This window comes from Symphodus melops, assembly GCF_947650265.1.
Source record: "Symphodus melops genome assembly, chromosome: 6".
In the NCBI taxonomy this organism is placed as follows: Eukaryota; Metazoa; Chordata; class Actinopteri; order Labriformes; family Labridae; genus Symphodus; species Symphodus melops.
The window spans coordinates 15,037,606-15,064,865 of record NC_136696.1 but is presented as its reverse complement, the minus strand read 5'-3'; the positions used below and the strand labels follow the sequence as shown (position 1 = coordinate 15,064,865).

Below are 27,260 nucleotides of genomic sequence, written 5' to 3'. Positions count from 1 at the left end.
CTTCTGGTTCAATACTTACAGTACAGAATTAAAGTGCAGGAAATTGGACATGTATTAATTACTCAAGGAGACATAAGCACTAGATAAATATGGTGCCTTTTATTAACAAGAGTTTCAACTCAAATGTATTTTCCCTTATTTGAAAACTCTATGATAAAGTCAAAATTAACTCTTCTGTTCATAAGACATAACTAAACTTTTTTTTTTTCGTATAATTTCTTCAATGTTTTCTTTTCTGCTACTGTATAGGTGTGCTTAGAAAATTTAACTGCACATCCTGAATAAATCCAGCAGTGGGCATTAGGCAATGTTTAGAAAGATAAGGGATGTGACATATATGGTAAGCTTTTCTTGGCTGCCACAAAAAGAGAAACATTGTTATCAAATCCACCTGGCCACACAAGGACATTTCTGTTTGGAGTATGCGTGCTCTTCCCTGTGCATGCAGGACTACTCTCGGGAGTATTCCAGCTTCCGCTCACAGTCCAAAGACATTACATCTGTTTCTCTTTATATTAGTCTTGAGTTACTGGCAACCTGTATCTGGGGTAACACCTCACCTCCAGCCCAATGACAGCTTGGATTGGCTGCAACTCAAATGGGATGAGTGGTACAGATTATGGATGTAATTGTTATCTGTAAATTCTGGTTTATCAGTATTGAAATTGACAGAGAAATATGAAACATTTGATACCTGAAAAATCTACATTATGTCAGACAGATACTTTATATATAAAAAAAAAATCTAATCAATCTATCATCTACAATACCTCTGAGCGAACACTTACCCTCCAGTGAAATAATTTGGTAGCTCCCCTGAGAGTTCCTTTTCCCAAGTTACATTAAAGAACAAAAATTGTACTACACATCCTTATTTCGGCTATACAACTCGTGTAAGTTCTTGTCCTGTGAGTCATATATGTTGCATGAAATTACGAAAAGAAAAAAAATGCACTTCATATTTATCTTGCATCCCATCACGTCTACTGCAGCACCACCAGGGGCCTGAGGGGTGTGGGGTGGGGAGAGGTAAGTGAGGGGGTGGATGAGGGGGGAACGGGGGGTCGGAGTGAGGTGAGTAAGAGATGAGTCAACAGTCCTCCACTATAAGATACCCTGATGGAGCCTAAGAGTGGCACACACAGAGACGGCAGCAACGGTAAGGTCAACTTATCTCTCCATCTCACTAAGTGTCTTTATTTCACTTTCACATGTTTAGTTTACTTTCTGGGATCAAAGTCACACTTTGGCTGTTTTATTATTTATTTTTTATTGGAGCATCTGGTCATTAACAGCTCTTCTGGATTTTTGAATCTTGGATTTATGTATAAAAGACATCATTAATAGCATGTCCTGTTGAGTATCAATTGTTAAACAGCTGAGATTTTTTTATTATGTAGTTCCTTTTAGTCATAGAGCACGTAACAAATGTTTGGATCATGAGCCAAAAGTCAGTGATCTTTGTACCTGGGACACAGTCATAGTTTTACAGGTGTCTCTATCACAAATATTTGCTGCCGGAAACAAACATCAAACACCCTGTTGGAAAGTAGCACACTATGTGTACAAAATGATGATATGCAGAAATGAACTCATGCCTGATCTCCAAATGAGATGACACAATAATGAAACAGCTTGAAGGATGGATGACTGTGATCTTTATAAGAACAACTTGTAATGTCCATTTTCTTCTTCCAGGAATACCAGACAGAACTCTTCACATCTATTACAAATATGCAGTACAATCTAGCAATTGTGTTATCTCTACTGCAACTTCTGAGTGAGGGCACGGCTGCTCCTGTGTCAGACGAAGTGGTGAAGATGAAATCAAAAGTTAAATGGATGGCTGAACAGCTGGTGATTAGGCTGAACAAAGACTTTGAGGTAAAAATGTGATACTTATAATGACAGACTCACAAGTGTTCTCTTCAAAAGTTGGTGGGTTTTTTTTTTTTTTTTTTAAATCAAATTTTGCTCCCTCTCTTCTTGCAGGTCCCTGTTGGCCTGACACTCAGTCCGCCTGCCGATGAACTGGATGGACCTGCTTCCATAGTGAACATCTTGGAGGGATATAACAGCGTGATCTCCGACACCTTTAACGGAGTCTCCCAGGTTAAAGTGGAAATCTCTTCGCTGGCAGGTTACCTCGATCAGTGGAGGCAGGGACACTGCAGCGAGCAGCGGCCAAAGCCCTCAATGTCGGGGCCGCTACAAGAGCTGCAGAGTCGGAAAGAATTCATTCACACCGTGAGCATGGAGGCTCTGATGAGAGTGAAGGAGTTCCTCAAACTGTTGCTGAAAAATCTGGATCATCTCGAGACTTGCTGAGACTGGCCTTACGAGCAATACTCGTGAGTTGTCGACTTAATTTTTGGCCTATATATGAAGTTTACATCTGTGATGTCCGACTTACCATGTAAAATATTTTCGAGAGAAATTTATGCTTAAAAATGCATTTATTTATATATACATATATTTCTATTTTTAAATTATTTTGGAGAAATATGTATTTTTTTTTAAATTGACATTGGATTTCCACTGCATTAAGTATTGTTCTCAAACAAATCATTGTCTGTAAAAAGATCAAAGTTTAAGACTCTGTAAACCACAGTTCTCCCTGTTCAAGCAAACGGCTGTTTTGTGAAAATTATGTATTTAAAGGTTGAATCGGCCAAAGAAAACTTCCCATAAAGCTGTAATGTCATCACTGGAAATTCCTGAAAACTAGTCAAAAATAACAAAAGGGCTTGTAGGACAACTTTTAAGGATAGGAAGGGTGAAGGTGACTTTCATTGCAGGTCAATATCATCTGCTCTTCCAAAACTTTTACGTTTGTTTGTGGATATTTGTTTTTTATATTTTTGTACAGTTGCAGTTTTTTTTTTACGATATGAATAAACATTTGATATAACTGAGTTTTGAGTTATATATCAGTGTGTCAGTGTTGTGTAAAAAAAAAAACTCTTGCAGGTGAAAACAATGTCATTCGAAGATGGTCATGTCTTAGTAAACGTGTCTCTTATGGGTCCATGAGTGGGAGTTGTTTATCCAGAGCTTATCATTAACTCCTGTTAAAAACCCGCATTACCAAAAGTGAAAACTGCCGTGACTGCATAACACGTTTGTGAATCCAACACAAATGGATTTAATACAAAAGGGTGACATATACTTAAAATTAAAAACAAAAAAAGAGGTTTTAATATATTTTCATAATTAGTACGCACAAAATATAATTACACTTAGATCAATCTACTTCTTGTAGTAGGAAAAAAAGAAACATGAGAATTGATTACAGAGAAGAGGAGCACAGGATGAAAGAGGTTAGGTGCCTGTGAAAATGTATCTAACGGGCAAAATGTCCCGTTCATAATGACACACAGGACAGCTGCACTTCATTTGAAACGTAAAGATAGACACAGAGGGCCTTCTCTTTCATGGTAACCTTACTTTCGTTTTCTCTCTCTCTCTCTCTCTCTCTCTCTCTAACACACACAAACAATATTAACTATTAAACCACTTGTTTCTTTTCATGCTGGTGATCTTGTAACTGTTACCCATCAGTTTCTTCTTGTACTGCTCAACCAGGCTGTCAAAGCGGTCCCCGTCCCTCCTCTTAAATTGCTTCTTTGCTTGTTTAACCTTTTATAAAAAAAACAAACAAAAAATCCAGATAAGAAGCAGTGTAAGCATGAAGTGTAACAGGCCAACACTGACCAAACATAAACGCTATCGTTTCAAAGACTGAGACTTGATGAGTGTTGTTTTTTTTTTTTTTACATTGGTATTTCTTGTAGCATTTGTGATTATGAAGGTTCTCTCTCTAGAGAATGGTTATTCTCCTGAATTTAATCATACATGTAAGTGGCAGAGTATTAAGGTGACTTCAATGTGTGAGTGTACAGTATGTTAAACTTTTGCTCGGTAGGTCAACCTGAACCTTGTTATATCCAAGACTAAAACCACCTTTAGTCTAGATTGTCTCATTTCCTGAAACATACTTGTGTGCAGCAGACCTTCTGTCTTACTGTAAACCTTTTGTACCCATTAGAAATGGTTCGATGATGGTACAAGAAAATGACAGTAAATTTGCTTGGTGGTGCCAAAGAGTGAAAGTTATCTATCTGCAGCAGCTCTCTGTCGTAGTGTATTCTTAGAGCGTTACCAAAGGTTAGGTTACAAACAAACACACACACACACACACACACTTTACCTGGTTTCTGGACTGTGTTGGCTTTTCCATTTGATGTTTTTGACTCTCTTTCCTGCTGAATCCAGGCCTTGTTTTGTTGGATGGTGGAGCCTTTTGTTTACCTTTGTCACGCATTCTGCAATAGACAAGACACGTCAAAATATGCTGCTTAAGCTCCTGTCATATGTTATTACATCATTTAATTAAAAGCATCAGACTTTTCTTTAAGACTTTGAGTATCCAATGTGTGTGTGACGAGATTGAGACAGATGTAGAGTTTGCCTTTTGCTACTGCAAAGTATTGTGTGATTTGTTCTTTTTACAGTATCTTATACCTTGAACCTTTTTTTTAAATCACCATGGTCAAGGTCGCACGTGAGATAGGTTGGTATGAAACCAGAGTTCTTAAAGTCGGAAACTTTCACTGGGAATTAAAGGTCATTTTGGGGAATTAATGTGAAAGAACTGGGAATTTACAAATTGAAGGTTGACCAATAACAGAGAACTTAAATATAGTTGGGGAAAAAGGATTTTCGCATGATCTTGATGAAAACAAGATTTCATACAAGTACACTTGAATATGCTATTCCTCAATCACATGCACAGAGTGCTCTGCTGTCTGCAGAGTTATTGAGTTCACACCCCCGACATGCACTATGCCCTCCTTTAGAACCCTGGACTATTGAAGACACACATTTTAGCCCATGTACTACATACAGTGAAGTAAGTTTTCATGATATTATGGGGTAAAATATTTTAAAATATTTTGTAAATATGTTGAAATCTTTTTTAATTGTATTATTTTATTTCATTAATTTATATACTTTATTAATCCCTGAGGGGGAAATTGTGGTTTGCACTCTGTTATTTTTTGAGATATGATTCTGACACACACAGGCCTGAATCACACATGTGCACAAGCAGGACCTGCGGACATGCATTCATGGAGACATGACAGAGTCCGACGGCAGCCCACACTGGAAGCGCCCCCCTGAGCTGGAGGGTGTTTGGTGCCTTGCTCAGGGGGCACCTTGGCAGTTCCTCAAGGAGTAGTCTGAGATCTCTACAGCTACCAGACCAAATTCCATATTTTTGCGTCAGCATCGGGACATGAACCGGCGACCCTCCAGTTCCCAAAGCAAGTCCCTACGGGCTGAGCTACTGCCGCCAAACACTTTGTATCGAACAAAATATTTATATTCATGCTTGGATATGATTCAATTCAATTAAATTACCGACAGTTTCCAGTTAATTCCCATAAATTTCCATAACATTCATGGAAAGTTTCCGATTTAGAATATTTCCAAATTTATTCTCATGGGGAACCCAGTATGGTTGTAAAGGGGTGGAAAGTTTCTGGTAAATTTCCGAAACTTTGCCCCACTTGAGACCAAAGCTTTTTTTCAGAATGAATGGTCTGAATAATCATGTATTGCAAATCATAGACACAGGATTACAGGGAAAACCGCTTCAAATTCATCAGTTTTAGAACTAAAACATTTCCATCAAAGGGTTCAGTTTGGATCGTGTTGTTGCAGCATTTGTGGCGTTTCCACAGATTAAAGGCGGGAAAGACCCCCAAATTACAGACCCGTATCGTCCTACAACACTTCTGTTGGGGTACCAGTATAGTGATCCGACTGTAAAAAGGTGGAGCTAAACACTGCTGTTGTTGATTGGTTCCGTCCGACAGCACCATTAAAAGACAAACAACCCAGCCGTGTTTAAATACAGTTGATTGTTTGTTTGTTTTTTGAGGCTGTATTTCGGGACACACAGCCTTCTCTGTGGGCTTAGGTGGTAAACAATACAATGTTAACAGGATGACATAAAAACTGTACCTGATCTTGGGTCCATGGTGGGAAGGAAAATGTAGGACCTTCTTTCGTTTTTTTCCGTTTTCCAAATTTACATGCTCAACTTCAGGTTGGGTCTGGAAGCCGGAATATTTGTCTTTTCTCGGATGCTGAAGAGGAGCTGATGAACACAGATAAAGGAGAGACAATATATTTTTTTTTTTTAAAAAGGTGAAAAAAAATGCAACCTAATGTTTTGACCTTTTTTTCCCGCCACACAGCTACACCATCTTAATACGTTCTTTCAGCTGGAAAAACCATGAGAAAATAAATGCAAAAATGTTATATCCACACCTTTCTGCCTTTCAGTGTGCTCTGATGAGGAGTGAGCTTGATTTTCACCTTTAGATGTGTTGGGCTGAGGTTTGGCTCCCCCTTGAAAATGCTGCTTTTTAAAAAACTCCTTGGGGAAAAAAAAAAAAAAAAAAAAAAGTCAACACATGGTATCAGTAAATTTAGAAAAACGGTCTCTTCATCTTCAGGTTTACACGATACCTACAACAGTTTGACATAAACTCACCTTGTTCTTTTGTTGTCGCTGCTCTTTTATTTTGAGTTTCCTTGAGTCTTCCAGGGAAAACTCCACAATCGGTCTCTGCCGGGGGACATGAAACACAGCTTCAGACAACCAACAACATTTTTAAACCTTTAGACATGAAATATAAAAACTTTTTCATCCAGTGATGTTTAGTGTCAGATTGTAAAGTTTTAAAGAATACAGTTGAACAGAAACTGATTATAGCGCTCTTTTACTGCCACGTGAAAAATGTACCTTGTTTGGGCCGAAGATGTCGGGGTTGTTGTTGAGGTAACGAAGTGTGCTGAGAGCGTGTTCGTGCTCCTGGAACTGAACGAAGCCATAACCCAACGATTGTCCCACCACTTGACCCTTCTCTGGCTTCCTGTCATACATCACCCGACACTACAAGTGCAAACAGAAGGGTTACACTTAAAAAAAAAACAACACACACACACACACACACACATCTGGTTAAGAAAGGCAACAACACCCCCTACTGGTCACGACGACACAATGTTTGCTTTGACAGCCTACCATGAGTTGTTCATGAATGATGAGTACTTTAATGACAGTGACGTATGGAATAACATGTCATGATGTTTCTTACCTCTGTGATGCGGACTCCTTTGACGTTTTTTACAGCTTGGAGGCAGAGCGCTCGAAGTTTTTTAACATCTACTGACTTAGGCAGGTTGTGGACACACAGACGAGTCTTTGACACAAATACATTGATCCCCTGAAGCTTTGCCCTCTTTATTTCTTCAAACTACGAGTAAGAGGAAAAAACAAACGCATTAGAAGGGATGGTCAAATAGATCATTCTTTTGCAAAAAAAAAAAAAAAAAAAGTCCATCTCTTAATACAGATGTCTAAAGTTGTTTTGGAACACCATACTCACCCTGGTTCTTTTAATCATGTCTGCTTCTGGTACGCCCTCTGCAGCCTTGGTGCCAGCGCGGATCACTGGATGTTGCAATCAGAAGAAATTAGCACTCAGCGTCAACAAGACTGAGAAACAATAAAGTTAAGTAGTTTTACTACTAAAACCTGTTTCTTTACATTCATGGGGATCTCATAGAATCTGTGTGTCACTCGCCTGTAAACTTTAACAGACACTGCTGAAGTGACGCACTGATCAGACCCCCATGACCGGCGTCTGCTTAAGCGGGGTACATGCACAAGATAATCGGGTCGAATTCAGGCCAGACCCCCCCCCCCCCCGACCAAAGTGCGCAAAGGCCTCACTATCTATTGGATCTAAAGATTTTCTTGACAGATTCTGTGAGGTTTCTTAAGAGTGACTTCAACCTCCCTGATCTGCTCAGAAGACGATCAGAGCTGCACCCGATATGAAATCGTAAATGTTAAAACGTGTTCAATGTTTACGATCACAAATCCTGCTGTGTGAAAAACACGGCCGAGTAAGGACTCTGTGGATTGTCACGCTGAATGGAACAATAGCCAATAGGGAAGCAAGCGAACTTCAGCAGGAAGCACAACATAAATTACCACGGTGACAACAGCGAACGCAGAGCATAGAATTAGATGAATGTTATAAATTCAGGACCAACTTGTGGATTTGTGGCAACAACACAAGGGTTTTTAGTTTACTGTAAAAACAAACCACAAACCAACTGATATGGAAATGAGTTGGACCAAAATGTTTAGCTAACAGCTAGCCACATTTAGCTTAACCACCACGCTCGTCTCCTCTTAAAACGTTTCAGTGTTTTTCAGGCATTAGTCAAGGCTGCCTTTCAGTGAGTGTCAACACTTCCTCACTGACGCCCTGTCACACTGTTGATCAACACATTCTCAGATAGGCGCAGTGCTGAGTTTTAATTTTAAGACTGAATGTGCGACACTTGACACATAAATAGATAGACTTTTAGACTGTTTAAAATGAGCGTGACACCCGAGCCACGCTGTCTGGGACATTGTCTGAGCCTACACTGCGTTTACACGGACGGCTGGCCGACTCGTCCCCTTGTATATAAAAGTTTTTTTAAGTGAGATAAAAGAAGAATAACATACTGTACTCACTGCTTATTTGAATGTCACGTAAGCGTTTTTAGAACATATTTCTTTGGTGTAAATGTACATGCTGTGTGAAGCGCAAATGAAAAAGCGATACCATTCGTCTGCTAACAACAATCCAGCTCAAATTGTTTTGGTTGCATGCTGGTGCTCAAGGGCGACATCTACTGGACCAAAAAGTTGCATATTCTTCCATCAACACATTAATGCTCAAGTAGTTGAATGAGTTATCATTGCACGATTCCAAGTCAGGCCATGAGTCCTGGAAATCAGGACTCATGGCCTGACTTGGAATCTGAGTTGAACTCCGGTACTACGACATTGTGTGGGACAGAGAGTCATTCAGGAAGAAGACAATAGAGCGTGTAAAAGTTTTACTCACATCCCTCTCTGGCCAGGTACAGGTTTCTGGTCCCCGATTCTACTTTCACTTTGTTCACTTTCAGCTTGGCTGCATCTTCTCTGCTCACTGCTGCCACAACAAACAGCTTTCGGCCATCCAAGCGGATGCCACCATTCTGCGAGAAACAAGCCGATGTTAATAAGTGACAAAAACGTAATGTGCAAAAACAAGGCCGGAGACAATGTCAGTCTGCAAGCGCACATAAGGTTTTTATGAATTACCTCTGCCTCTTCCTGTGCTGCAGCCATGCATTTGTCTGCAGCTTCTTTAGTCTTAAATTGAGCAAATGCACAACCTGGAGTAAAAAGGAAAAGATTATTGACTGACTTTGCTGAACACAAAGGGAAGTAGTAACACTTTGTTACGCCAACAGACCTTTTGAGTGCTCTGTGTCCGGGTGGACAACAATCTTTATGTAGTTGAGCTCTCCGTAGCGAAGGAGGACTTCCTCAAGACCCTCCTCCTCTGTGTCAAAAGACAGATTCCTGAATCCAACAGGAAGAATGTGAACATATGTGGAAAGATCATAATTTTAAAAAGGACAATGTACTGACAGAGAAAGAATAAGAAGGGTATAGGGACAAATCACAGTAGGCTTTAGAATTTTGAATATTTTGCCAACCTGATGAAAATGGTCCTGCCTTCTTGCACATCGGACGGTAGAGGTTTTCTTGGGGTTTTCTTTTTGGCTACATGACATTTTTTTATTTTTTTTTTTAAATAGAAAAGTAACTTAGAAACAGGTTTGCAACCAATATTTTTAATTTTCACATTACATGCACAGACATTGAAGGAAACGTGTCCCTGACTGACCTTTTGGTTCATCATCATCATCATCGTCGTCGTCTTCATCCTGGCTGTCTTCTTGATCATCACTTGAATCAAGGTCACTCTTATCGTCATCATCCTCCTCCTCCTCCTCATCTTCATCACTATTTTCTTCTTCTTCCTCCTGGGATACATCCTCCTCCTGCTCCTCTTCCTCATCATCACTGTCCTGGCTCTCACTATCATCTTCATCTTCTGATTGGGATTCTTCCTCCTTCTGAACAGTTGCTTTAGAAGCGGCTCTGGGGGGGGATATAAATGAATTTAAAAATGAACCGAAAATGTAGCTTTCGCACCAAGCGGCATGTTAACATATTCAAAAACATATTTAAGGTTATCACTTTTTCTTGCCAGGTGCTGCTTGTATCGTCTCTCCCTCGTCTTCCTCGGAGTCGCTCTTCACGTCTGACTGGTTTGTGGTTGTCTCTTCAGTATTCTTGTTTTCTACTTGGTCATTAAAAAGAAATCAATAAAATGATTGATATGTCTATTTTCAAACACTGGTGTTTTCTGATAACTATTAAGAGACATCATGTGTAGATCACCGTGGATACTGAACAACAAGCAGCCCTTCACTTCTCCTAATGCAAGATGGGGAAACGTACCTGTGGCTGAGGTTTGCTGAGTGGCAATAAACTTGTCCTTGGGAACAGCCCAGTCGACTGCTACTTGTCTGCCTGTGAATGAAAGCATACAGCTGAAATCAGAGTAATGTTACACAATTCATAACCTGATTAATTTGACAAATCAGCTTTCCTGAACATACACTGATCGTTAAATAAAGTCTTTAGGTGTTGAAGTGTAAATAGAGTGTTTCTGTAACATGAGTGTTTAACTAACCTTTGATCTCCTTGAGGTTTAATGCATTAAGCGCTTTTGAAGCCTCGGACACATTTTTAAAAAGGACAAACGCAAAACCTCGCATCTTCCCATCTGTTCAAGAAAGATAACAAAAACATCAACAACATAAAAGTGTTTAAGATCGAGTCGGTGGCTTTTTTCCGACAGAAATTAAAGATGAACTAGTATGGAAGGAATGCAGCTCAAACTAACATCACCTACAGGCTAACATACACACAGTATGTGTCGGCCAAAGAGAATCTGTCTGTATTTTTATTTGTTATGGTTGACATGGCACGTTTCAAGCTGGGGAGCAGGTGTGTGTTTCCCCCCAGCCGATGACAGTACACGGGTCATTTTAAGACAAACAAAGGTGGTTAGCTTGGGCTAGCGTTCGGTCGCTTGCAGTATAGGAACAATCAGTGAAACGTCGGAAAAAGTCCTGCAGTGGGTGTGTGCTTCTGATGGTTCCCTGTTTGAATGTTGTCTTTACAAGCTGCAATGAACAATGCCACTGACTCGGCCTTTAATTAACTCAAGAGTGACACAAACAATACCCCTTCATGTTTAGTTTTTAAGCTTCATGTAGAAATTCAAAACTTTTTTTTTTTACCAGGCTTGAGGGGAATTTTGGACTCAAGAACTGTTCCGAACTTCGAAAAAACTTGCTTCAGGTCATCTTCTGAGCACTGAATAAAAAAAAAAGAGACGCATTGAGTAAATAATAAGTAAGTTACATACAGCAGAGACGTAAATAAGATAAAAATACGGGGTGAATATTTTATTTTCTGTAGTTGCATTTCAAAACAAAGTCACATACTGTACCTTGAAACTCAGGTTCCTTATGATGAGTCTGGACTTCAGACTGTTCTTCCTAAAACCTTTTAGTTTCTGCTCAGTGTCCTTAGGTGGTGCAGGTTGTTCTTGGGTTGCTAAGAGAAATGCATGAGCACAGTTATCAAGCAAACAGGGTGAGATGTCCCAGATGCTGATGATACTCACCTGCTTTCCTCTTTGCTTTATCACTGATTTTCTTTTTGGCTACTGACAGAGACAGCCTCTGTCCGTCGTAATCTTTGATTTCTTTCATAGCTCGCTGAGCATCCTCCTCCATAGAATATGTGACAAAACCAAATCCACGACATTTTTCCGTCCCTGAAGATAAATGTTTACAGACTAAAAGTCAATGAAGATCAAACATCAACTATATTATATCGCATGCAATTTGTCTCGTTAAGTTAGTTAAAACTGTGCACTTTAATAAACCAAAGTCGATGCATTACCTTTCTCTCGGACCACGAAGCATTGCTTTACGGGACCTATTTCTGAGAAGATTTCCTCGAGGCGTTCATTTGAGGCTGAAGCTGGCAAAGACTTGACGAAGATCGTCTGAGCAGGCATGGCTGCTGCCGAGCGAGCTAAAGTTCACTCTTTAATTTATCTACTCGGCCACCAAAATCAACTCCACAATGTGAATACTGAGGTAGTAAAGAAACTACAAACTACCATACGACACCGTAAGAAGAAAACATGCCACACGTTTTAATTTGTAACTCCTCTGTTTCGTGGATCAGTACGCATGTTTACGTATGTGAGCCGCCATCTTCAATCCTAAACAGGAAATGGCGTCAGACAGGATTTCCTGTTTACTCTCACAAAGCCGTGCGCGCGTGCCTCCGTCTGGCTTGGAGGCAACAGTGCACTCGTTTTATTATTTATGGATGCAGTTGATAAGAATTATATCGCTATTTGAAGAAATCATTTGATAAAAAAAAAAAAAAAAGAAAATTACACCGAAATAAATATTCCTTTACATTTATTTCCAAACAACACACACTGCTGTATGATATCTTACAAGACATTGTATGTAGCTATTTCACAACATGCATATAACATATATGTATTGTTTAAGTTTGGTTTCAAAAGCATGGTAGGTAAACAAATAGGAGTTAGTCTGCTACATTGTTTGATAAGGCATTAAGTGACTTAGACCTACATTTGTTTTTTTTTCCCATTCAGGAATATTTCAATGGGGAAAGGGAGGGAGGTAAAGCCTCAGTGAGAAATTCCAGGTATCAAGTAGCACACACAATCTCTATTGGCATATTAAACACACTGAACAGCAAACAACAGAACAAGGTAGAAGGGTTTATATTATACTCTCTCAAATTCAGGAATTCTGAAGAAATTGGCTATTTATGAAAAATATTCATTAACAATAAAGTTAATTAGATTAGTCAATGATTATTAAAGAAATGTAAACTTGCACATTTTGATTTGCAGCTGAAAAAATGCTGCATGCTTAAAGAATGAGACTAGAATTAAGGCACTGTGCCTAAACCTTCATTAAACAATCATGACGTTGTCGTCTGACAGAGTAACAAAGAGGCAAGTGTAACTTTCTCTTGAAAAGACAAAAGTTGAAACTTTGAAGAAGATTATCCACCTTGTAAATTGTATTAACCAAAAGTTTTCAAACTTGCCATGTTACAGTAAGCAATGTTCAAAAATAAAATTACACACCATGAGGCAGTTTTAGCTGATCATTGTGGACCTCAGTATTAATCAATCTGCTACTAATCCAACACTAATGTGGAATGAGACCCTCAGACGACTTCTTTTACAGTGCTAAGAAGACCTGTGGGTTTGTTTGTTTTTTTCTCAAAAAGGAAAGTACAGATTTTCAGTCAAGTCTGTTTTGACTAAACACAGTCACTGTGGTACAGTCAGAGAGAGAGAGAGAGAGAGAGAGAGAGAGAGAGAGAGAGAGAGAGAGAGAGAGAGAGAGAGAGAGAGAGAGAGAGAGAGAGAGAGAGAGAGAGAGAGAGAGAGAGAGAGAGAGGGAGGGAGGGAGGGAGGGAGGGAGGGAGGGAGGGAGAGAGAGACTTTATTGATCCCGAGGGAAATTCAAGTACTTAAATTCAATTACTGTAATATTCAAGTAAACATTATCCCAGAGTTGATATGTGCTTCTACAGTAATACAACACATGCTTGAAAACAACTGAGATAAAACACAGAACAAAAATAATCTTCAGTTTATATGCGATTGGCTTCAAAGATATCGCCTCACAATTTGGCCTTCAGTGGTCCAAAGTGGAGCGAGTTCAGAAACATGTTGAGAGTGATCAGATACTCATTTTTGTGCCTCTTTAGGTGACCGGCATGTGTTGAATCCTCCCATTTCTTTGCTGTGATGTCCATGCCACGTTTTCGCAGGTGGTCTATCATTTCCTCCAAAACTTGTGAGTCGCTCAATGCATCATTCTCGCAATAGAAAAACAGTGCAGGAGCGGTGACAGGTGTATCCCAAAACACTTCAATCGAAGCATTAAAGTAATCAATGGTTTGGTGTTTGAACATGGCAAAGTAAAACAAGCTTACTCGTTTTACCAGCATCTCCAAACTAGGAAACAAAGTTTTGCCCAGACCTGTGGTAAGGAGATAAAAATACACTTAGTAGGCACAGATATTCACTTCCAATTATACCTGTATCATTGAAACGTAAATGTGCTATTGATATGAGGAAAACAGTATTGTTAATTACATGAAAAATTAAACTGACCTGTAGCCATTCTCTCGACAGAGCCCACCACCAAGCTGTCGTAAATTTGCCCTTTGATCCTCTTTGTGAGTGCCTGATATTTCGCTGTGTCCCGGGACACGTTTACCAGCAGCTGAGTAAATGTGTATCCACCGATAGAGAAGGCATGGACAAGCAGTGGGCGGGAAACAAATCGTTCAGTGTGGAGCAAATCCAACAACCTCTTTCCGTGGTCCAGACCCAAGCGGGGCCAAAGGAACTCTTTCACCTGGTGTAAAACAAGCAGAAACTTCTGATCACATGATGAACTTTGAACAAAGATGTTGATTGAGCAGAGAATGAAATCAGGAAAGAAACATCAAGATCTTAAGCTACAGCAAGAACTGTAGCTGTCCATACAAAGTGAATGCTTTACATGCCATCTACATAGAATTGGGACCCATTGAGCCTCGTACATTGCCCTTACTGCTTCATCATACATACGTCACAGCGTGTTGCAATAAATTCAATTTGGGATGAAAACAATAATGGAGAAACAAAATGCCATTTGAATATTGAGGTAAGAAATCTTCATCTGCTCAGTGAACTGATCAAAAAGTAAAAAAACAGCAACACGTTATCCTCAAGTGCACTAGTATTATCAGTTGTCTCAGAAGTCCCATAATACTTGAGATAGACAGATCCCGAGGGAAATTGAAAGCATACTGGGAGTGAGTCTTTTCAGTTAAAAGGTGAGGGCCCGGTTCTGTTTGTGAATAATCGGTGGTGTGACCCTGGTCATATAAACTGTGAAAAAAAATACTGTGATGTCAAGATGTTGAACGTTTGCCAGGTGGTCTCACTCAGCCCGTATTATGTACTGACAGAGTTCTCTCACATCGTCGCCATAGTTGTTTATATCCCACCAGGAGCGGTTGCTATGGTGGCATGTGATGTCATCCATGAAACTGACGCAAGAACAGACTCAACACTATGATGCTTTCATAGCGATATCAACATATTGTAATCATGTCAACTGACTGTTCCACAAGGGAAAATAAGAGACCTTGTTTCTCCCATCTATCTTCAAGCCACTCTTGATGTTACACTATTGTAGGGGATATCTACTTCAGACTAACATTATAACAGCACACTCTCTAATGTTTGATTTGAAATCTGTTTATTCCTTAGAAGATATTGAGGTTTCCCTCATTTGCAATGCAGTCCACTTAACCTCTTAAAGTCAATACATGGCTGTGATACAAAATATAATGTGCAACATAAACTTCAATGTGTTTTTTTTTTTTTTTTTTTAGCGTTATCAATGATTCACGTTGACCTTACCTCACTCTCTACTACAAGTACATCACAGCCGGTGTTAAAGTAGATTTCACAGTACTTGGCCACAGCTTGGGGGCGAGATCCCAACCATGGAAACATCACCATAAGAGGTTTATGTTCTTCAGAGGCTTGGATCTTACATCCTGACACTGGAGGAGTCAACTCCTTCATGTACAACGTGGCATTCTTACTGAGTCGATGGGCGGTGATGCCTCTGCTCAGTGCTATCTTTCCCAACATAGTGGTGTTTGCTGCTGTCAGACTTTCCAGTGGATTAAAGGGGTGATGGGAGTGTCTGCAGAAAAACAAGGAAAGTTTAGAGTCAGAAAAAAAATATTGGAGTAAAACACTTTTATTCCAAAAATTGTCTGGCAACATAACAAAACGTTTTCTTACGAAAAACACAATAAACACAAAACAACACGACTTTAGTGTGATCAAGACTTCAGACTTTAGAGATGTAACATCAGCAAAAAAAACTTGGATGCTACGATAAAGATCAGTGAAGAGTTACTGTAAAAATAGATTTGAGCAAAAAGAAAGTCGTTTTTTTTCGATATATCCAAAACCACGTGAATGCAACATAAGATCTTCGGTGCTGTGCATTCTGGGAGTTGTTGTCTTTAATCCACGTGAGCCATCTGGTTTTTTTCCACCAAGAACGTACGAAATGCAAAAACTACGTCACATTTCTTATACACACATGACCTCATTTCACCACAGATTCATGTTCAGAGGGCTGAAGTGTCCCTTTAAATTTACCTAAACTAACTGAAAGCGTCCAAAAAACATGTCAACATTACGTTAGCTTGATTGTTTATAAACAAGTTAGCACACAGGTGATCGTATATCAAAGTTATAACTCTCATCTTGACTTCAAATATAAGCCAACAGAAACAGAGAGTAAGGTTATGATAACAGCTTCATTAATGCTACCTTTAAACAGAGAGGTTCAACCCTTCGTGGCGACAGTACGCTTACTACAAGGACATCAGTAGCGTCATGGATAGCTAATTTAACACAGAGTTTATTTCTCATCTTCTTATTTAACTTGTTTTTAAGGCGCTCGACATTAACTTTACTGTTTTACACTCTAATGTCTGAGTGACTTACCAGTCAGTAACGTTAGCAAACGAAGGACGACTCATCTGACAGTGACAGAAGTTGGTACTTTAAAAAAAAAATCAAAATCAAAATTTGTGGCTTGTAGCTTTTTCCGTAAAAAGTCGCCAGATTTAGTGAGAGTCGCAAAGTTGGCAAACACTGTCAGTTGTGTATACTTGACACTGTCTGCTTTTTTGTTTCCCAGTTTATTCGTCTCCTTCTTCTTTGGAGGAGTGTGTTAACCTCAGTTGACTGTCAGGGGCATCTCAGGAGAACTACTGCCCTCCTTTGGACCTCCATGTGATTTGCCACGCAAACAGATTATAACCTGAGCATAACCCTGACCTAAAGGCGGTGATAATAAGGGAGAGCAAGGAGACTTTTTTATCTCACGGGTAAACAGACTTTGTAACCCAGTATGTGAGCTAGTCCTGTAAACACAGTAGTGGAATAATTTGCAACATATGTTTAACAGGGGAGTGAATAAAAAGTCTACTTCTCTTCACTCTATGCATTTAACAGAATTCTTCATTTGTGCAGCCAAAACTTGTTTAATCAGTGTTGGAGAAATTAGGCTTCTTGAAAAACATACTGGAGTAAAAGTAACTTGGAAGTTACTCGAATAAAGGTAAAAGTCAATTAAAATAAAATTACTTTAAAGTAATGTCAATTTTAGCGTACATTTAAAAAATATCTGGTTTTAAAATGTAGCCCACTTAAGCAGGTTATTGTAAACAAAAAAGGTAGCAAGTAAAAGTACAAAAACACAAGACATAGAGATTTTGTTTAGTGTGTCATCCAGTCACATCCGCAGAAGACTTTAGACTTTAGACTTTTTATTTTATTGTCCCCGAGGGGAAATTCTTTTTCACCAGTATACAGTTTTAAGGGCAGCGCGCAGACAGAGGGTGAACACAGGGAGATACAAGTGTTGACCATTGATGTCACACGTTCAGAAACAATGCGTTCAGTTACTGCTTTGATAATATTCATGTGTTCTCATAAGTTAAGCACCACACATGACAAATTACCCCTTTACGCAAAGCTTCAGCCCTGAAGGACAACTCAAGGAAGGACAATTTAAGGAAAAATTAACAGTCTCATCCTTGTAATGCGTAATAGCTCCATACTGTCTCCAGACATGTGGATGAGGTACTGTACATGTGTGGCTTGTCGACAAAAGGTTTTATTAAAGTAAGGAGCACCTCAAGGTCAGAAGAAAATAAACTGTTTTCAAATCCAGTTTTTACAGTTTACAGATCCATGTGCATGTTTTATGATCCTTGACCACATATTTCTAATATTTCAGCGTCCATGTGCATAGTAGTGCCCACAATTTGCAAAACTTTGCACACATTATATAAATCCATGCGGACAGCTAGGAAAATGTGGCCACAGAGCAAATCCATGTGTTCAAATTTATAAACTGTGGGTCAAGTTGCAAACTCTTTTTCTCTTTCATAAATAAGAAACACTGACACTATACAGATCAAATATTTTTGTCCCTAATGAAAAATGTCCCCCTGTTTCCTTCAAACAGTCGAAAGTAACACTCACTCACACTGACCTGGTGGCAGAGGTTACAGGAATTAAAAATAGCCTATAGAAATAATCAATAATTTTGTTGAAGGTCACATTTGCTTTTGTCAGGTCTATTGCTTTGGCATAAATACCTCTTCCCATCCATTTCATAACCAACTAAAAAAGCCCGTTACAGGAACTTTAATTTTAAATACTAAATAGATACAGAATAAATAATGTAAAAATCTGGTTGTGTAACCACAATGTTGCAGATACAAATATTTATAGATAATATCTAGATGACTATTGCAGCAATATGACATCTTATAATGTTCGGGTTATATCTGTTGGGTATCTTGCTGCGGTATGGTTTCTGTTTCTTTCCTTTTTTTTGTCTTTTATTAACTAATTATTTTGCCATTGCAGTTATTATTTGCAATATTCTTGCTGTTGTTGATTTTCTTTTGTGTTTGGTTTAGTTTGCGTTGTTCTCGTTTTTTTACGAAGTACGTTGTAAACTTGTGTTTTTGACCATGGATGTTTGTTACCCCTTTAATCCCTTAATGTAACAAATCATATCAGAAAAAAATGTATTGAAAATCAAGCAAAAAATAGTTTCAATATGTTAAATAAAAAGTTTAATAACAAATACATCAAAGCACCAACTGTCGTGAAATGCATCTAATGCCTTCCCGTTCGTGTATCACTTTATATAAAGAATTTAGGCCTATGTAACCATGGTCTTCTTTTCACCCTTCCCCTGCTTGTGCAGCTTTGGTTCTGTGTCTTGCCCTGACTTCTCATCCCCAGCTGGACCACTGTCCCTGCTGACTTTGTCTTGCTAGGGGACGACTTGTCTAAACAGCAACCATTCACTCAATGAATCATAATAGCAAGTGTGAGGCGGCAATAATTTGGTCATGTCCCTCTCTGAGATCATATGTTTGGCCTGTCATTGTCTCTATCCAGTCCCTTTAGTTACGGATGGGTTGGTGGTTTCCTGTGTCCTCATCAGGCAGCATGTTAACCACACCCCCATCAGGCAAGTTCTTATCTTCTCTACGGTCTTTCAATCTTTGCTGAAATGATCTTATGAGCACAGGCAGGTCTTATCCTGCAGACAGAGGCCTCTGTAAAGACAAGATGAAATTGAGGCTACAGCTGGCTAACTGATATTTTCTTTGCTGGCTGAGGAATAGATATGCAGAGCTGGCCTTAATGTTTTTTCTGGTAAATATTGATTTGGCAGACTCGTTTGAGGTATAGTTGGACACATCTCTTAACAGTATTTATTTTAATAGAAAAGAGAATTAGTGCATTTAGCAACAATAAATCTGACTTGATAAATCCCATTGGTAATTCAGTAATGGTCAGTGGAAAACTGAAAAAGAGAACCGTCACACTAGAACTTCAGTCAAAGGCAGACAGCATATGAGTCTAACTGTGCTTTCTTCCTGACTCTAAATGCATCCAAAGGTATGTGGATCAGTGCCTATTTTAGAACTATCCTTGGGAATTGAATTAGGCCACGAGGCTACCGGATTTTCCCCCCTGTGGGTTGAAACAGCACACGTGGATGAGGCGGATAATGTAAAATATAATAATAGAGAAAGCAAGTTAAATATCACCATAAGAGGGTTAATTTACATCAATGACTCACACTGCTAATATGACATATGAACAAGGTCACGAAATTTAACAAAATTTAAGCCTACTGGGTAGCAATTCTCTGTTAAAAAAGAGCAGCTGTTTGGTTCAGATGAATCATACAAATGCATACGAAGTAACCACAAATCCTTCTATTATTCATAAAGGATTTTCATCTTCATCTACAGTTGGGGATGGTTTCAAACAGAGTTGTTCATGCAGTGGTTGCTTTATTAAAAGGGAAGGGCACAGCCTCAGTTGTAAATTAAGCTAGCATGTATTGATCTGTTGCACTGGCTGGTTGAGAGCAGGGTAATGCCTGTCTGTTGTTTGATAAGCAGAATTTTGCCCTTTACAACATATTCATGCCTTGTTCTTTCCCCCTCTTTTTCTGCTTTAATTTATTTATTTATTTTTGCCTAACATCATCATTATAATACATCACAGCAATGTGTGCCAGTGAATGTGGGCAGCAGAAGCAGCAGTAAGGTTACCATATGCATTATACAAGAGATGATACTGAGTGCGGTGTGAACGAAGCCTTGGATGCAAGAGATTGGGATTGTGCAAACAAGCAAACCCCACTGTCAGACCAATGCAGCGGCAGAGCACAGGACGGCAGGGGTTGTGTTGAGGAGGTGGGGTCTGTCCCATGTGTCGACTGTCTGATGGGGAGAAGAGGGGCACTGCACAGCGAGTATGAGGACACAGAGTGTTACGCCGAAAGTGAGAGAGAGAGAGAGAGGTAGAGAGACAGACTGCAGGCATGCAGCGACACAGAGCACCATGTATGTTTAAAGAGGCTGCAGCAGAGTGGGCTACTGATGAGGTAAGAAGCTGAAACAAGACGTGCTAAAAGAAAGCAGATTCATACTCGATGTCTCTTCTCTGTTGTTATTATGGATTTTTGTTTTCATTCTGATGTAAATATTCATTGGAGGGTGCTTGCAAGAGAGTGTGTTTAACAACCTGAACTAAACATTTTGCATTCAAAGTATTTGCAATTAACTAGCAGGGACTCAAACAATCTTGTAATGATATCATTGCGATATGCATGTAGGTTTAGTTGTTGTACTTATTGTTTTCCTTAATCTGATTTACCTGTCTTTCTTCTCCAGGTGTGTGAAGCATGATATCCAAAAAGATCTGAGGTTCGAGATCCATCAAACATGTGATTGGACAATACCCCTCGAAACCCATGTCATGTGACTTTGTGGTGGAGTTGGCACACCTTCACCATGTTCTCACTGTGGCATTTTTATCTTCTTCTCTCCTTGCCCTCACCTCTCTCACTTTATGTCATTGCATTTCCTGAAGGGATTGTCACAGACACAGAGCAGCTTGACACTGACAGAGCAGGTCTCGCTCTCACACAGTCCTCACAGAGACCTCATGGTCATGATTTGACACCAGGGGATCTTGTGTTTGGAAATGAGAACGTAGAAGTCCGTGGTCGACCTTTGAGTTGGTCCTTATCATCATCTGAGGAGTTTGATAGACAAGGAGTGATTGGTGAATACGCTGATGTACAGGGCAGCACAGATACATCTAATTTCTACCCTAATGAGAAGGAACGGATCATATCCCCACCAACAGATCGAGCTACAGAAGAAACTGCCTTGTTGGAAAGTACAATACAAACAAGATCAACTTTAAAGTTTCTGCCAGCTGAAACTAGTACTGGATCTGGAATACGTACTTTACAGACTGGAGAGAATCAGGCAATTTTTCCATCTTCGCAGAAAGAGGAGTCAGTCAGACAGTTACCTTTTCTCCTGTTTGGCTCTCTTCCATCAGACCAAGACTTCACTTCAGCTCCAGCTGTTGGACCTGGGCCCAGTTCTGAACGCCCTACTCCAGAAGTTGTCTCTGGAATATGGGGATGGACCACACCTTCTTCTGATGTCACAGCTGGACAGACAAAGGAGGCTGGAGCTGGGTTGATTAATGTCACAGAACAAACTTTACAAAGAGGAGCTGTCAGAACAGATGTAACTGAAGGTAAAAGTCCTTCCTGTTGATGCATTTAATACAATTCACATTAAACCGTAAGGTATACGGTTATAGTTTACAATTTAAATACCAAAAATAAATTTCAATGTGTTTGTGTAACTGCAGTGTATGTGATACTGTATGTATTCTGCTTGCAGAGACACTTGTTTTACAGTCAGTGTACTCTTGGCTTCACTCCCAAAAGCTTTTCTCTTCCTTCAAAAATATGTCCCTTAATATACCACAACACCATCGGCTGTTTAGATTTTTAGTTTGTTTGATCACATTTTTAACACATTTACATCCAAAGATTATTACAAATTGAGTATTTGCTCTACACACACACACTTAAAACAAGAGGCTTACTTGCCAAAGTAAATGATGTGTTGTGTCAACAAGCATGGGGGGAGGAATGTTTTGACAGAACTGTGTCAAGTTGCCTTTCATTTAAAACAGCCTGTTTTTTTGGCAAACTGTAAGTCTTTGGTACCTATGTCAAATGAGGACTAGCAATTCAAGCTATTTCTTCAGCACACAGTAAATTCCCTAGTTTAAAGGGTCTGTCTGTTTTTCAAATTTTGCACTGGCACATTCACTTCAATCACAGTGGAAAGGCAGAAATAGGACATGGTCTATTCATAACCAGTAGGTTCCCTGATTCTCCATGCAGCTGACTCTGAACGTATTCAACTCGAGAATCAGATGCCTTCATTATTTATTGGTTACACAATTCGATTCAGATATGAACGTACTGTAAAACAACTCTGCTTCTGTTAATTGGAATGAGCAGCATTAATTGAATGACATAACAATAACCCCTCTCCATTGTGCTTATTAATAGCCCCACAAAATGAGAACAGCAACGAGGTCAATACTGACTAATCGTCACTCTCTTTTTCATGAACACATACGGACACACACACACATTATGTACTCATACTCACGCTCTCTCCCTCTGACCCAGTTACACATTCCCATTAACATGCCTGCTCTGTTTTATTATGGATTACCGTCACACAGTGCACACTCTTCTCTGTTCCCTTTTTAGACAATAACAACTGAAATTGTCTTCACGTTACACACAAACAAATGTTGACTTTATAAAAATAGCTAAATAACCTAAGTTCAAGACCATATTTAGAGTACACATCTACAGCACAGCAAAGAGTCGCTGCGTATCAGACTAAATGCTAACTGCTACATGCTAACATGTTTAGGAGGACATAAAGCTAACTCCCTTATTCCCAGCAGGTAATGTTATGAATATTTTACACATCATTTTGTGTCTGCATCAGCATCCATGTTCTAGTTCAAAGTCATACCTTGTCTAAAGTCAAATCTTTGATACTTCAGGTCTTCCTTGACACAACCTATAGATTACTAATGTGTTATTTATTGTACTTACTTTTCAGATGATCAGAAGGATTATGTCTCAACAACACTTGGAACACTGTTGTTTGATAGCAACATGGACACAACTGCTACACCCTGCAAAACATCCAGTCAACCTTTGACTCCAACCTACCCTGAAGATGTTATTCCCAACGAGTTTTTGCGCCACTCCCTTGCTCTCACCTCTACCCTTTTCGTCCCTCTCTACTCGGACTGGAACTCTGCTCTTGCTACATGGGGATTTGCGTGGGAAGCACACATTTATGGCCTTGGGGCTGTGTTCACAGTATTTGGACTGATCTCTGTGGTCTGCCTACTCGGCCTGCCCTTGCGATGTCCCCCAGGAGGTCCCTACTTCACCTTGCTCCACTTGTTCCTCTTATCTTTTGCAGGGATCCAAGCTTTCTGTTTGCTCTATGATGCTTACAATCACCAAGATCGTCTTCCTCCTTTGGTCTCTCTTCTGCTATCTGAGCTGCTCTTCCCCTGTTTGATATCAGCCTTCACCCTGGCATTCTTCCTCCTTTCCTTTTGCTCACGCAAGCACCTCTCACTCCCACGAGCTTTTTCCACCACATTCTCCATCGTACCCAAACCTTGCCTCTTATTGTGTATTACCCTGTTGCACATTGGAGTTTCGCTTGGCTGTGTTGGCCTGCTCCATCTCCTCCACAGCGTACCAAATGAGATCTTTCTTTTCCCTCAGGGTGTGTTTGTATGTCTCTCCCTCTTTCTCTCATGCTACTACCTCCTCTTCTTTTGCTTAATACAAGTGGATACTAAACACATGTACAGGCTGAATGATAATGGAGAGAGTGGAGGATCTCCTGAGGTGGTACGACCTGCAAGTAGCCCCTTTGCCAAAGAGGAGGACTGGGGTAGGGCAGCAGGAGCTGGACTGGGGGCTTCTTTGTGTCTGTTGGGGTGTGGAGGCCTCCAACTTTATGGGATCTTGCACGGCCTCGGTTTTGGAGGTGTAAATGGTTATGGATTTAAGCCTTGGCCCTGGTGGGGCTTCCAGGTGGGCTGCAGAATATGTGAGACTGGGGTGTGTCTGAGTTTATCTCTCATTGGTACACACCCTCTGTTCTGTCAAAATAAATCCTCTCTCAAGAACATAACCAATCCTCGGCCAGGATCGTGGTCGCGCCTATCCTGCAGCTCCCCTTCACGAAGACTCACCCTGCCCTCAGAGGACGTTTCAAAGTCCCCTGTCCTTTCTTCTAATGAGTCCTGGTCCCAAGGCAAACAGGAGAAGGTGGTGGTCTGTGATGTCATCACCAAAGGACACTCAGAGGCTTTTCCCCTTTTCTCAATGGGGGATTCACCTGGGAATGGATTGGACTATGACCCCAAAGCCAATCAAATCCATAACACTGTATTACCTCTACCTTCACCCTCAAGCCCACTGCACAACCCTAAACCTGCAGCTGAGTCTCAGATATCCTCAATGGATAGCCTTAGACTGGAGACTGACTCCACTGTGGATCTACGGCCACCATCTCCCATAAACTTGTCCCGCAGCATTGACCAGGCTCTGTTCAGTGAGTCCCTGTTCTCTCACAGTATCTTTGGCATGCCAAGACTATTCCAAGCTTCATCGAGCCTTTCCTTGAGCTCTCCTAGCCAAGTCATGTCAAAGCAAGGGCCTAGCTCTGAGGACAATGCCTTATATCGCACATCTTCCTGTGGAGATGTTGACCAAGAGAACCTGTCCCTTCCAAGACCTTCCCAATCACATGGCTGTCATAGTAAGTCACCAATGACACCAGAGCAATGGGATTGGAAAGAGAGTATCTCAGGCTCAACCCAGGGCCTGTGTAACAAACCTAAAGAGAAAGGAAAGTTGCGTTCAAACTCCTGGGCCAACAGAGGTCAAAACTTTGCTCAGAGCAGCCTCCCTAGAGCAATCCCGCACCTTTCATACCACAGGCGTTACCGAACCCTGAGCCTCGCCTCCCAGGATAGTCAAGGGTCTGGCCGGCTAGCAGGGACTAAACAGATGAGTGAAAGCAAACAGCTGGAATGGGATCTGGCTGTACAGGCAGAGTTTGTCACTGTGTGCAGACAAATTGATGCCCTGAGTGTGTGCAGTGACACAATAGAATTGTAAAAGTTATAAACGTGTTCAGTTGTGTTTGGGGTGTGCATCATGCAGAAGTAAATGTAGAGTATTATAGTAAGTAAGTTAGAGAAACAAAATTGTACATTATGGAGTTTTACAGCTTAAAATAACAACCTGGACTAATGAAAGGGGAATGACAATAATTTACACAATGTAAAAAATTATTTTCTATAAGAACTACTGTATATACAATATTCCAAACTTCCAAATCTGAAGTCTGACTAAAAATCCTACTTTTTTCAGAAACATCCCCTAGCTTGTGTCTTTGAAGTAAAAATGCTGTAGCATTCAAATGGTGTCAAAAGCTTACATTAAGAGATTTGAGAATTGCATAACAGACTTGTAAGGGTTTTTTATATTTGAAATAATTATATTTAAAGAAAGGTTTTATTTGTTTACTGTTGTACTGTTTTAATTTCACTCTTGATATGGTATGGGCGCCTGTAACCTAGTGGTTAGTGTGCACGTCACGTGTACAGAGGCTATATTCCTCCAAGTGGGTGGCAGAGGATTGAATCCGACCTGTGTCTCCTTTCCTGCATGCCATTCTCCACTGTCTGTCTCCAATTTCTGATTCTAGTCACCATCCGATCTCAAAGGCATAAAAAGCACCAAAAACAGATGTTTTTAAAGTGTTGATAATGTTAAACAAGCTCAAAAAGGCTTGTGATACAAATAACAGCCCATTTTGACCTGTTGTAAATTTATGTTTAATCCTAATTTAACAGAGGACACTGAAAAATCATAGGCTGAAATTGTCCAATTTATAATTCATCATGTGAGCAGCCATTGTTATTGTTAGGGATTGTTGTCAGCTAATGTGAAAATCATGTTACAGAACATTTGACTTACATTTTAACCACTGGGTTGCAAAAATATGTCACTGTATTTCTAAGGTTAGACATTTTGTGGAAAAGTATTTTTGAAACGATGACGAATGGCTACATTGTTAAACGTTGAGTATACCGCCCTCTCGTGGTATTTAGAGAACAATGTCAAGATTATTATTGAACAATATCAAAATGCCCCTGTTAAAAATATCTTTATTCATGCAGCACTATTTACAGTGAATATAATTTATGGAATGGGTTATACAGTAAACTGTTGCTTGTTGTGAATTATTTTTAACCCTATAACAAATCTATAAAATAAGCCTGTCAACCAAAAAATCCGCATAAAGAACATGCCAGGTGTTTACTAAATCAACATAAGATCCAAAATTTATCACAGCGCTACAGACCAAGACATTGAAAAAAGGAAATCCCATTAAAGACTGACAAAGTTTTGACTATAAATCAGAAATAAATATATTGAACTTGGGCCTTTCAACTGAGTTCATAGACCTATTTCACTGAATTACAAATTATTTTTTAATTTAGAGCTCAGAAATATACAAAACTATATATATGCACATTCAATAGTCATGTGGTTTAAAATTTCACTTTGCGAAATTAAATTATGTAAGATCACATGTCCAGCCAATGTGACTGATGTATATTATTCGTATAAACAGGAGGATGATGGAGAAAATATATCAGATTACTGAAGATGTTGTTATAAGTCTCACATCTTCAGACTTAAACATGTTTTAACTTGTAATTTCTATGCCAAAGATGATGAATGGAGAAAAAGGGTTGGATTTTCCTGATTGTTCCTTTAAACTCTTTTTCAAAAAAAAATATATTTGTCGGTTCAGGCCAAGCTTATGCTAAACGTATGCCCATTCTGTAGCAGTGAAGCACATTCAAATAGCTCATTGGTTCAGGCTGAGATGAGCCATTTGTGTAAAAAAAAAAAAGTTTGACTTGTCAGAGAAATTACCTTGAATGTTCTTAACACAATTTCCTTCATGCAGTGAGAGGATAACAACAACAGAAGTTCACTATATGTATAGTATGTATGTATTATGCAGTATATCCTCTTGGGTCAGTTAGCTTCATACA

At 39.7% G+C, this 27,260-nt stretch overlaps 4 protein-coding genes across 4 annotated transcripts; 2 read left to right on the top strand and 2 right to left on the bottom strand.

Annotated features, from left to right (window-relative positions):
* Positions 1-1,259: 1,259 nt before the first annotated feature.
* lepa (leptin a) lies at positions 1,260-2,422 on the top strand. Its single transcript, XM_079345726.1, has 2 exons — positions 1,260-1,884; positions 1,993-2,422. The coding sequence occupies exons 1-2, from the start codon at positions 1,678-1,680 to the stop codon at positions 2,326-2,328; spliced, it is 543 nt and encodes a 180-aa protein (XP_079201852.1). The 5' UTR covers positions 1,260-1,677; the 3' UTR covers positions 2,329-2,422.
* A 753-nt stretch (positions 2,423-3,175) lies between these two features.
* rbm28 (RNA binding motif protein 28) lies at positions 3,176-12,361 on the bottom strand. Its single transcript, XM_079346347.1, has 20 exons — positions 11,957-12,361; positions 11,676-11,828; positions 11,499-11,605; positions 11,287-11,362; positions 10,674-10,766; positions 10,439-10,510; positions 10,175-10,277; positions 9,819-10,075; positions 9,628-9,694; positions 9,381-9,490; positions 9,227-9,300; positions 8,985-9,120; positions 7,464-7,528; positions 7,173-7,331; positions 6,818-6,967; positions 6,566-6,640; positions 6,340-6,448; positions 6,031-6,166; positions 4,211-4,325; positions 3,176-3,639 (listed from the first exon to the last, which is right to left on the bottom strand). Exons 1-20 carry the CDS (start codon positions 12,072-12,074, stop codon positions 3,502-3,504), a joined length of 2,313 nt encoding a protein of 770 aa, XP_079202473.1. The 5' UTR covers positions 12,075-12,361; the 3' UTR covers positions 3,176-3,501.
* Positions 12,362-12,472: 111 nt separating this feature from the next.
* Positions 12,473-16,950, bottom strand: LOC306825156 (transmembrane protein 53-A). Its single transcript, XM_079345721.1, has 4 exons — positions 16,650-16,950; positions 15,540-15,831; positions 14,238-14,484; positions 12,473-14,103 (listed from the first exon to the last, which is right to left on the bottom strand). The coding sequence occupies exons 2-4, from the start codon at positions 15,774-15,776 to the stop codon at positions 13,742-13,744; spliced, it is 846 nt and encodes a 281-aa protein (XP_079201847.1). The 5' UTR covers positions 15,777-15,831; positions 16,650-16,950; the 3' UTR covers positions 12,473-13,741.
* Positions 16,951-20,283: 3,333 nt separating this feature from the next.
* Positions 20,284-25,325, top strand: prrt4a (proline rich transmembrane protein 4a). Its single transcript, XM_079346480.1, has 3 exons — positions 20,284-20,637; positions 20,927-21,809; positions 23,213-25,325. The coding sequence occupies exons 2-3, from the start codon at positions 21,047-21,049 to the stop codon at positions 25,303-25,305; spliced, it is 2,856 nt and encodes a 951-aa protein (XP_079202606.1). The 5' UTR covers positions 20,284-20,637; positions 20,927-21,046; the 3' UTR covers positions 25,306-25,325.
* Positions 25,326-27,260: the final 1,935 nt, after the last annotated feature.